Here is a 12,446-nt window from a genome sequence, read left to right as displayed (position 1 = left end):
TGGAACTCAGTTCGACAGTGATCTCTTCACTGAGTTCTGTGAAAAGCACGGCATAGTTATAAGTTTCTCCTCACTTGCGTACCCGCGGGCCAATGGGCAGTTCGAGGCCGTGAATAAGACCCTCAAGGCAAATCTTAAGAAGAGGTTAGACAAGGCCAAGGGAGTCTGGCCTGAGCAGCTCCTGTAGGTACTATGGGCGTACCGAACCTCCCACCGGACTTCTATGGGACACACCCCTTTCTCCCTGACTTTCAGAAGTGAGGCCGTCCTTCCCGTCGAAACAAAAGTAACCACGCATAGGCTTCAAACATTCAGCCAAGAGCAAAATGACGAGTTGCTCAATGTGTCTCTCGACCTAATTTATGAGAAGCGAGAGGATTCGCAACTACAGCTCGTGCATTACCAGCAAAAAATCACTCGTTATTTTAATTCCAAGGTCAAAAGGCGTAGGTTTGGTTTGGGTGACCTAGTCCCTCGAAGGGTATTTTTGGCAAACAAGGACCCCAAAGACGGTGCTTTAGGTCCGAACTGGGAAGGGCCCTATCAAATAGTGGAGGTCGTGCGTGAAGGGACTTTCAAATTAGCTCGACTTAGTGGAAAAACAGTCCCACGGACTTGGAATGCCATGCACCTAAAGAAGTATTATCAATGATGATACCATCCATCTATGTAAGGCTTAGTTATAAAAGCCATTTGATTAAGAAATGAAGGGATCGTTATGTATTTTTTGTCTTTCATATAGTTTATTTATGTATTAGTTCGTGTGATAACATTTGTCCAAGCAACCGAGAAAGTTCACTTTCTGGTTACTTGGGGGGCATATAACCCGAGATGGATCAGAACATTTGAAACACTTAAAATCCTGGATATAACTGGGTCCAAAACTTAGAAGTTAGTAAAATTTATTAACTGATGTTTTTTTTTTAAAACACGAGGTGTCAATAAACCTAGCGCAAACTAAGTTTTAAATCATTAAAATTTTTGGATACAACCAGGTTCAAAACTTAGAAGTTAGCAAAATTGAAAATTCGATGGCTTCCTTAGAAGCTCGAGATAGCAGTAAACCTAACAAGGACTAAGTTTGAATTAAAAGCAATTTGTCTCGAGGAAAAATAACCTCAAACTAGGCCAAATGACGAATGTTTACAAAAAAGAAAAAGAAAATCAAGCCCCTCCAGGGTGCTCTGAGGATGTAACCTCTTCAGTCTCCTGCTCGCCCGCGGTGGAAGCACCCCCGGTCTCAGACTGCTCTTGTAGGATCCGAGCTTTGAACTTCTCGAGGTATGGATCCCACACTTTAGAAGCCAGGAAGGAGAAGTTACCATCCTGGTTGAAGGCCCAGCAGTGATACAACATGCTCTCCATGGAGGACAGCGATGTTGCCTTCTCCTCTTTAACAGCAACCTCGGCCTCTAGCTGCTTGGATTTGGCCTCAGCGACCTCGACTTGAAGAGCAGCCAAGGCAACCTTTGTAGCCTGCTCTCTTTCTTGAGATGATGGAAGGGCAACCTTGGCATCAAGCTCGCCTTTTTGAGCAGCTGCAAGGGCAGCTTTGGCAGCTCGCTCATTTTCCTGAGCAGCAGTCACGATAGACTGGGTAACCTGGAGCTCAGCCTGAAGCTCCTCATTCCTAGCCCTGGCCCGAGCTATACTGTGGTGCTGAGCCAGGACCGACTGCAAAAAAATGAGGAAACAAGTTAGACACATACTGAGGTAAAATAAAAAGAAAAATAATGTATATATGTTCAACTGAGGAAAACTATCTTACCATGAGGGCCATCCCCAAGGCGGACTCCAAGACGTTCTCCGGGCTCCTCTCTTCTATTGTCCTCAAGTCCCTCGGGTTGGCCTTATATATATGCTCCACCACGTGGTTCGCCGTCTCATAGAGAGTCCCCCGAAAGGTATCGGGGATCTTCTCGAAGTCATGAGGGTTGACTGGGATGCACACGGTGGTGGTGGGGACAATTGGAGCTGTGGGGTCATCTTGTACTGTCTGATCCCGAGCAGGAGCTGGTGGAAATCGAGGGGGAGGCGGAGGAGCACCCCTTTTCTCCGTCATGGTAGCAGTTGGAGCTGTCGAGCTCGTGCCTTTCCCCTTAGCCGGGGATTTGGAGGTAGTCCCTGTCGCAAGGGGCGTTTTCTTTGCTGTGAACTGGGGTTTCTTTATGGCAGGCCCCAAGCTGGTTTTTCCCTCCTGGAAAATCGTGCGGATATCGGGAGCTCCTGGTTGTGCCATTTCTTCGCTTGAAAAGAAGGAAAAGGAAGTTAGTATACATGTAAAGTCATCAGTTTACATAAAATGTGTATACATATACAGTATAATAAAAAGTCCTACCCTCTGGGCTACGGGAGGAGTCTATTGTCATGACCCCCAGCCTTGGAACTGTTGGAGGAGAGAGGGAGTCTAAGTCTACAATTTCTTGAATTAGGGGAGGTTTAGGCTCAGGTTCTATCTCGGGGCTGGACTCCTCTACGTACTGCCTGAGTCCAGGGGCAAGGGTACCCTGGAGCAGAGAGGGCCACGACCTGAGATTGGTCTCATATTCTTAAAAAAGGCCGACCTAAAGGATAGGATATTGTCTATGACAGCGGTGCCTTTAGGGTAGCCCATGTCATGGCGTAACACTAAGTGGTCAACGCACTGGAGCAGGGTTATATTACGGTCTGGATCGCTAGGGTGGCGATGGACGAGCTGGTTTGGATTAAACCTAACTAACCTAAGGTCAATGATAGCCCTATCTAAATCCCTATAGGGGTATGGGTTACCTTGGTCGGAGGGGCCGGCTGCCGACCCCGATGAGAGTCGCTCTAACTCAGGGTCCCGAGCAGCCTCGGGAGCCCGCCTCTTCCGCACGAGAGGTATTTCCTCTTCTTCTTGCTCCTCGCCTCGGCAGCCTCGGCATCCCCTTCATGGGTAGGCGGGAGCTCGCGGACCACCCGGAGGTTAGCCTGTGTTCTTCTCAAAGCCAGAGTCTGGCCTTCAGCAATTAACTTACACGCTAACATCGTGTCATCGGTCACGAGCTGGCGGTAGTCCTTCTCACTAGGCGGAAGCCTAGATAGCATATCATATTGACCCCTGAGGGTCTCAGATTTGTCCGTCCTTGAGAATATGGCTGTACAAAAATACTACTCATTTAGTATATACACGAGAAGTAGATCCATATACAAAGAGAATGATTTCATGAGCTAAGAAAGGAAAGGAGACTTACAAGGATGGTTGAAGTATCGGTGTTCGCAGTTGCGGAACCCATTCGACATAAAGATTTGATCTTTATAGTCGTTGGGATGGTTGGGGAGCTCGATGATCGAGGGCGAGTTCGAGAATCGAGTCAGGTAATAGAACCCATCACCTTGCCCTCGTTGTTCCGGGCTGGCCTTGAGGCAGAAAAAATAAAGGATGTCCGCTGGAGTGGGCGCCCCCCACTCGTGCTTTAGGAAGAGATACTTCAACCCCGCCAATAGTCGGTATGAGTTCGGGGGAAGCTGAAACGGCGCCGACTTCACGTAGTTGAGGAAGTCGACAAAGTACTGGTCCAGAGGAAGGAAGGCCCTCGCCTTCAAATGCTCATCGCTCCAGGCCGCGAAGTCATCCTGGAAAGGTGCACAGCTCTTTTCCCCTTCATACGGAGGTCGGGCTATAAGGACCCCGGACCCAACCTCGATGTTTTGGGACAACATTATCTTGTTGACCCTGGGTTGTGATCTTGGAGACAATTGTCTCATCCTCGAAGAACGCGCGAGGACCAACCACGACCTCCTTCTCCACCACGGGGCCAAAATGAGGAATAGGAGATTCGGAGGCGATCTTTTTTCCCTTGGGAATTCGTCGGGACGAGGAGCCGGCTGCACTCTTCTTGGGTACGCTCTTCTTGGGTGCCATTAGATCGCCTAGCGAACAAGAATGACGAGTCACTTAGTGGGCAACCTAATATTTTATAAAGACAAAGGCAAGGAAGCACGAAAGGAAGTGATGCTTTTGAAGCCTGAGCTGAGCTAATCTCAGCCCTTTGCGTGACGCCACATGCTACCTAGGCTACACGCCTAGGTTTCCCAACAGACCCCTGGTATTTAGGAATCCGTGTGTGAGAAAATCCGACCATTATTGCCCTTGAGGGGCGGTTTAGAGAAAAACCACCCAGAAAAAAGAAAAAAAACATGTTCCCTAAGCAATGTGATTTTTTGAACCCTAACCTTTCATCTTCTATGCACTGAATGGGTATTTTCTAAAGTTTCAAAGGCTACCCAAATCTACCCAGAAAATATCCTATGTCGTGAATATCATAATTTTAGGAAAAGTTCTAAATCTTCTGTGTAAACCTAAAGTTGAAACCTATGTGCCAAAAATCAAGAATACACCCTAATATTGACTTTGGCAAAGCATGAAAGAGCATGGTAAATAAAATGCAGAAATCATGAGAAGTGATAGGACTTACAGTATGATCGTCAATAGAGGAGGTGTATTTCGTAAGGACTGGAAGACTCACTCCTGAGCAGCTGGACGGCTGGGTCTCCAAAAGATTTTGGAACAAAGGGCTTTGGGGATTTTCTTTTCTCTGAGAAAGAAGGAGGTTTGAAAACACAGAAGATGGAAGATGGGGAAAATTTTCCAATGAAAGGTGGTAAACTGTGAAATTGGTCTGTCCCTTTTTATACGTAAGTGGCATAAAACAACGTGAACCATCTGATCCGACCAGCTCAAGATCCGAGGGTAGTGTTTCGAAAGGCGAAATGACGGCAAAAAGTTGGCCAGACCATTATTGCAGTCCTCAAAACCCGAACAGACGCCAATCGTAGTGCTCCACGTATCCAATACTCGAGTAGTGGGCAAGCCTGGATAATCGCGATGGACGTTTAAAAGTCCCCACCGTGTAAGTCAAAAGGTGACATCATAAAACACAAGCAGGGATTTGGAGGGCAAATGTGCATCCTAAAATTCAGCACGAGTCTTTTATTTAGCTCGTGTACAGTTGGCGAGAAAAGGACTCCAATAGATGATCCATAAGTCCATATTTTCTCCACAAAGGCAGCACGATTCCCCAGGTCAATAACACGAGCTGGGGAATGCAAAGCAATAAGTACGAGCTTGTAATGTTTATAAGGCATAGCATCCGTGACACGAACTCACGATGCATTCAGCTCGGGGTACGCTAGAGATCGATGTATCCTGGGATCTTTAGAAACCCAGATACGTTATATAGACGTGCATAGTCAGACATAGCACATTCGCGGATCCCTGAAAACCCGGACACATAATATAATTGTGCATGGACAGGCTTGACATGTCCGATTATCTCTGAGGATCCATGATCAGTTTTACCTAATGATCAGACCATACCTTAGGATAAATTGTAATATTTATAATTAGTGTGGTACAGGTCACCCTGGGGGTTGAGTCACGTGATGACCCCAAGGCCTATCCAGGGATTTTCTCTATAAATACTAAGATCTTGGATAGGAAAGAGAGTTAGTTTTTCTGTAATGCAAAAACTCTGTCAAAATTTAGAGAGAAGAACAGTAATAAAATAGACTCGTGGACTAGGTGGATTTTAACCCCCGAAACACGTATAAGAGACGAGTGTTCTTGAGAGTTCTTTTTTGGTGCTCTTGAGCATCATTTTCTTATTGTGGTTTATCATTAAGCACTAATTTATCCCAGCTATTTTCATAATTCATTGTTGGCGAAAAACCACACCAACAGTATCAGAGCCAGGTTCGACTTCCGCTGCACTCCATCTTGACCTCGGTTTGAGACCTTTCCAATGCATGTCGATTCGTGTTGGATTCTATGATCTGTTTCGGATGGCGTGTATACCCACAAATTTCCCGACTAGCCTTGTGATGTCATATATTCCCACAATTATCCTGAGTCGACCTTGGGAATTCTATCAAATATTCATGTTCGGTCATATTGTATCTAAGGTCGTTCATAATATCCATACTTTCAGGCCCAAATGTGAGGGGGCATATTAAATGTGAAAAAATTCTCACATGGAAAATATATAGGAACAACAATGTCTATATAAAGGAAAGGGTTACTACACTTTACTAATTGGTTTTAAGATAGAACCTCAATCCTAATCCTTGTAGTATTTCCCCCATCAAATTATAATAATTGGTAAGAGAAAATTGAAATGTTACAAAAAGTAAAACAAAATTATTGATTAAAGTAATTTAATATTGACAAATTCTCGAGTGCTGCCCCCCTAAAAGGGGCACATCGGTGCACCCCTGGTGTTTTTTACTGGGGAAGTATTTTCGGCGAATTTTTTTTATTACTGTTTACATTGTAGTTATTTAGAGCATCCTGTAAATTTTCAGAAAATTTTGGAAAATTTACAGTGCCGAAAATAAGGTTCAAACATGTTACCTTCCACTCGCATAAAAAAATTAGTCACGCTTATAACAACCTGTTTTTAACCTAGTTTTTGGCACTGTAAATTATTCAAAATTTTCTAAAACTTTTCAGGATACTCTAAATAACTACAATGTATACAATCATAAGGAAAAAAAATTCGTCGAAAATACTTCCCGAGTAAAAAACACCAAAGATGCATCGATGTGCCCCTTTTGGAGGGTGCACTCGAGAATTCCCCTTTAATATTAATTGGCATATTATATAATATATATATATTTTATATATATCTTACTTCTTTACTGCCACTTCTTTTGTCCGATTATGCAAATGATATGCGGATATATTTAGTTTAAACTTTTTTTTTATATTGAAACTCCCTTTCTTCCTCTCCTTTTGGTATTGTTTTAGAAAATGCTTGGTAAAATAATTTTATTATTATTATTATTATTAATTTACTTAATTTTTGGTATATATTTGATAATATGTTATTGCTGCAAATTAATAAAATAGTATATATATTTGTTATAAATATACATTATGTTTAGGAATCAATATATTCATGTTATTTGATGACTATTTTATACCATAAAGAGTATATTCATATCAGTATAATTAATTGAGTATATTATTTTTATATATGTTGCGCATATTTTTAATCTATTTCATGATTATATCTATATATATATATATATACTAGGCAAAAGCAACGTACAATATATGTTTGTTTAGTTTTAAAGTTATAAATATTGTCTATCATTTTAATAAAGACTGATTCACTATTTCTTAATATATATTTATATATATAATAAAATAAATTATAGTTCTATAATATATATAAATATTTACATCAATAATCTCTACATATATGACATCTAAACACAACATTGACATAGATATATATTTACATGACATATATATAAAATACAATAATAGTTAGGGATATTGGCAGCGATAATATCCAAAAAATTTCAAAAGTTACACTTTAATACCCAAATATTTTTTTTACGGCAATAATACATAAATCTACAATTTTGGTGCAACCGTTAGTACTCATCATAGTATATATGCATCAACTATTTTTAGTTTCTAATATATCTCGCAATATCCTTTGGTAAATTTGATGAATAAAAAGAACTCCAATCACTTGATACAAAACAAATCATCACACAAATTTATAAGATAAAAAAATGATATGTATGCATTTATTATTTTTAAATAAATATGATTTAATTATTTAAATTATCATAAAATATCTTTAAAATATCATATTTTAATTAATTAATTAATTAATTAATTTTGTTTAAGTTTATGTTTGTTCTAATTTTTTAATTTGTCAGTGATGACAAAAGATTATATATTATATGTTTAATATAATATTAAATTTAATTTAAGTTATAAAATGTATGACTTTATTATTTTTAAATAATTATCATTGTAAAATATCTCATAAATATTAAATTTTAATTTGTTTAATTATTTATTTATTTAAGTTTAAGTCATGTTTACAATCTACTGTTAAATATAAGAATATTTTGTTAAATGTAAGAATATTCTGTTAAAGTTAACTGGAAAAAAAAACAGTTAAAACCAAAAATTTTCGTTATCTGCACACTTATTATATAGAAGAGATATGTATTTTATTTTTTTTAAAAATCTGTGTTTGTTAATTTTTTTCAATTATTTTAGATGTAAGTTTAATTATTTTGAAGTACATTTTTAGTTTATTTTTGACACATTTTTCAATGCAGTGATAAATTTTTCAATGTTTTTTTGTTGTTTCTAGCGAAAAAATATATTGTTTTGTTGTTATTTTTTAGTTTATGATGGGTTGATGAAATGTAATGACGTCTAGTTGATTTGTAGTTACTTTTTCAACACTGTATTGTTGTAAGGTTGATGTCTAGTTGATTTTAAATTGCTTTTTCAACAATATATTATTGTAAGGGTGATATCTAGGTGATTTGTAGTTGCTTTTTTGAACCGTATTATATTGGATAAATATCTAGTTGATTTTTAGTTATTTTTTAGTGAATTTAGTGGTTATGTTAAGTTGTTTTGGTGTATATTTTCAATTTATTTTTTATACATTTTAAAATGCATTGATAAATTTTTCAAGAATTTTTTTTTATGTATTTTAAAATATTTTAGGTTGATGCAATGTGTTGCTATTGAGTTGATCTACAGTTGTGAGGTTAATGTTTCGTTGATTTTAGATTAGTGCAATATGTTCATGTCGAGATAATTTGCAATTGATATGAGTTAATGTCTCATTGATTTTAAATTGTTTTTGACACCGTAATTTTGTAAATAAAAAACTAAAAACAATATTTTTGAGTTAATAAAATTGAAAAAAAAAATTAAGGATCTTAAAAATGTAAATATATATATATATATATATATATATATTTATGAAAAAACCCAATAAATATTACCCGGGATTTGGCTCTTCGATCCCGACATTTTTAATAATAAGAATAATAATAATTAAAAGTAGATATAGAAAAAAAAGCAAAAGAAATTGTATGCACAAGTATTCATGAGCAATGGCATCATCAACAACCTCCCCATATTCTAGTTTGCAATACAATACAGCCAAATACAGACTAAGCAAAACTATTACTTTATAGCAACAATGAGAAGAGTTACATTACTGGTGAAAGAACCTTTATAGCCAAATAAATAACTCTAGAATTACAAAAAAAAAAAAAAAAAAAAAAAAGCTACATTACTGGTGAAAGAACCTTGAATGCTTATGAAGCACCCCCAGCAGCAGCAGCAGCTACTTCAGTTTTCTTCTTTCCTTCTAACAGTTCCTTCAACCTTTCCTCAGTATCAATTATTTCACCGGTTTTTATGAGATAACGAACTCGTTTCCCATTTTCAAGGGTTTTATGACCGATTCTGCTTGCTACTTCCTTTTCTTTCGAGTAGAGCATCACATTGGAGCTATGGATAGGTGCTTCAATCTAGAAATACCAGAAGTAACTTTCAATTCAAAGACTACTATAATACCAAAGAAACGTATCCATGAACAAATTTAAGGTAGTTCCAAATTCAAACTCAAAGAATTCAAATTCTCATACATATTTCAGATGGGCATCACCATTTTTCCCGAAGAAGTGAAAGAGCTCTAACTAAATACTTGTCTTCATGATATGATACTCAATTTTCACTTATAAACAATAATATGTGGTACTGTTCATTTATGCATGACATGTAGAACTAAGAAGAATTACTAAAATTAAGATGGAGATTTCCAGTTTATGAGATTGAAAAATAACCTTGATGATTTGCCCTGGTTCACCCTCTTCTCTGCTCTTCACATGCTTCGTTTTCAAGTTTATCTCTGAGACTACCACTGTACTATTATGCTTGAAGATCTTGCTAATCTCTCCAATTTTTCCTTTGTCACGTCCGGATATTACTTTCACTGTATCGCCTACCTTAACATGCATTTTATGTAAGATGGGAAGGCTGTTTGGCTTACACTCCTTCCGCTCCCATCGCTTAAGCTGTGAACAAGAACAAAGTATTTATATGGGAAATGGTTGATCATATGAGATTATTCTTTTTTTTATTTAATCATATAAGGTAATAACCACTGTTCGGTGGCTCAATTTATTTCATAATTCTCACTCACTTTTAGTCTTCTATTTCCATATGCCTATCATATTTTGAAACTAACCTTTGCAAAAATGAGACATGGCTTCTCTGTCGATTTAATCTGTAACAGAAACAAGCGCAATTTGTCAGAAAAGCTCATGTGTTGATATTACAATTCAAGCAACAATAAAGGTTTAGACATAAGAAAAAATTTCAGAACAAAAGTAACAAGTTACATAACCCCAAAGGAAGAAAAAATTCTCTTGACAAACTTGCTAGCACAAAACCTAAAAGTAACAAGTTATGACCATTGATTCAGGTATAAAAGGTGCAATAAAGCCACTGAACCGAAGTTTTATTGTCACAACTCTCAGTTTCAGCTCCAGCAGGCATTATAAGACATAAAATCTGGAAAATTATAGAACTGTACTAGCAGGATGGATTCAAGTCAATCGCTGCCATTTCTGAGCTAAAGAACGGCAAAATCAACTCACTAGACAACCGAATATTGAAATACATTCTATCTAGCTGAATATACAAAGTATAACTTATTTCCATATCGAATTGCCAGTGAAGCAGGCAAAGAATGTTGGCCCATTAACATTATGTGACTTGCTCCTTCATACTATAAGTTTGTTCGATTCCTTGTAAAACCTACCTAGCAATATGCTCCAGTTTCCCTACCTACCAAAGATTATAGGGGCTCATTGGGATTAATAGAAAAACAAAATGTTGGTCCATTAATGTAGTTTTCACTTAAAACAAGACAAAGAAAACTATTCATTTAACAGCACCAACAGAGGATATTTATAATTCTCACTCCATAGGCAACCTCATGTAGTATGCCCACCATACAAATACAGCAATTGGTCCCAAAACTTCCATCCAAGAAATTAGAAACAACATTCCTAGTCCCACTACTTGAGCTGAATAATCATTTCACTATACTATATATAGAAACCACAGCTTTATCTTCTCTACAAAAATGAAAAACCCATTTGAAAATAATTATAATAAAAAAGAACATAGCAAAGGGGCATTTTCCAAACATTATCACAAACTAACTGAGTAAATTTCTCCATTTTCCCAGTAAAGCCATTAATTAAATAACGAAGTAATTGACAAAGAAGAGCTAGTATAGTTCAATTCGAGCCTGACCCATTACAATGTTACTTATAAGGAACTCAACTCAACATAAAAATGGAGAGGAAAAAAAGTTGAATGGAAATGAATGGAGGAGTGGGAAAGAAAGCGCTGCTTACTGGGACAAGACAGAGAGTAGGTGGGGAGAGACGCTGTCCCAAGAAGGTATTGGAGGTTAGGAAAAGAGAGCTCATGGAGCTTTGCAGTGCAGCCATGGTTGCCATCGTCGTTGCTTCGTTGGTTTGGACTCTCAGGCTCTTCGGCCTGTTATCTCTTCTTCCACTTACCCACGCTCGCTCCTTGCGGACTGATAATATGGATAATGATATGCGGAGTAGAAATAATAGGATGAAAGGATTGAAGCAGACGACGTCATATCATGCGCATGTGGAACAACGACATGTCGTTTTTTTGGGTTCGGTTTAGATTTTGTTTTCTTGGTTTTCTGGTTGTATGACTAATCATATGCAACAAAATATTACACCAAGTAAGAGTAATGTATTATTTTTTAACTAATCATATTTATTTTTAAAAAATTAACTATATTAAAAATTACAAAAATTGTGTTATATTATTTATAATATAATGTTTATATTAAATAATGTGACAAATTGTTGTCACACATTTTAACATATTATATATGAGAGTTACATTTTGGATAGTGTGCATTTCCAAGCATGTAACATATTTGAGAGTTACAATATCAGTTACAAAAATGTAACTCTCATATATTACCCAATAATGTGTAGATTATATATTACACATTTTGAACTTGAATTTCAAAAAGCTATAGGTGATATGGTTGTTGGAGATGTGATTTTAACTCTCATAATATGTATGGAAGTTACAAAATTAAGTGGGAATGAGTTTGGAACGTTTTGGAAAATTTTAGAAAATTAGGTTGTTGAATTGCACTGTGGCCGTGGCCACTGATTGTCCCAGACCGCAGCCTGGGAGACAGAAGCCAGGGGCCGCGACCAGGCATATCCTAGGCCGCGACCTGGAGTGCTGACATCATTTTTCCAACTTCGGTTTTATCCAATTTTTAAGTTTCTAACAACCAAGGAACTCTCAAATCTTCATTTTAATTCCATAAACATCAAATTAAACATTAGTAACATCTATGGGGGTTGGTGAAATTTGAAATTCAAAGGGTGTCTCAAAACTATATAAATAGGAGCTTATTGCTCACTTGTTAGACACACAAATTTCTATCCACTATAACATTTGGCTAGAAATTCACCTAGAGGCTTGTTTATTCTGGAGATCTATTTCCAATTTGTGAGAATTCCCTTAGTGCCTGAGATAGGGGAAATAAACTTTTGGACAAATGTTGTAA

The 12,446-nt window shown here is 37.4% G+C and overlaps 1 protein-coding gene across 1 annotated transcript; it reads right to left on the bottom strand.

Moving 5' to 3' along the window:
- Positions 1-8,894: 8,894 nt before the first annotated feature.
- On the bottom strand, positions 8,895-11,434 carry LOC133782529 (large ribosomal subunit protein uL24c). The gene is made up of 4 exons (XM_062221859.1): positions 11,227-11,434; positions 10,047-10,085; positions 9,643-9,873; positions 8,895-9,327 (listed from the first exon to the last, which is right to left on the bottom strand). The coding sequence occupies exons 1-4, from the start codon at positions 11,329-11,331 to the stop codon at positions 9,112-9,114; spliced, it is 591 nt and encodes a 196-aa protein (XP_062077843.1). The 5' UTR covers positions 11,332-11,434; the 3' UTR covers positions 8,895-9,111.
- Between the last annotated feature and the right edge of the window lie 1,012 nt (positions 11,435-12,446).

Source organism: Humulus lupulus, chromosome 6 (assembly GCF_963169125.1).
Source record: "Humulus lupulus chromosome 6, drHumLupu1.1, whole genome shotgun sequence".
Classification (NCBI taxonomy): Eukaryota; Viridiplantae; Streptophyta; class Magnoliopsida; order Rosales; family Cannabaceae; genus Humulus; species Humulus lupulus.
This window is presented reverse-complemented; position numbering and strand designations above follow the sequence as displayed.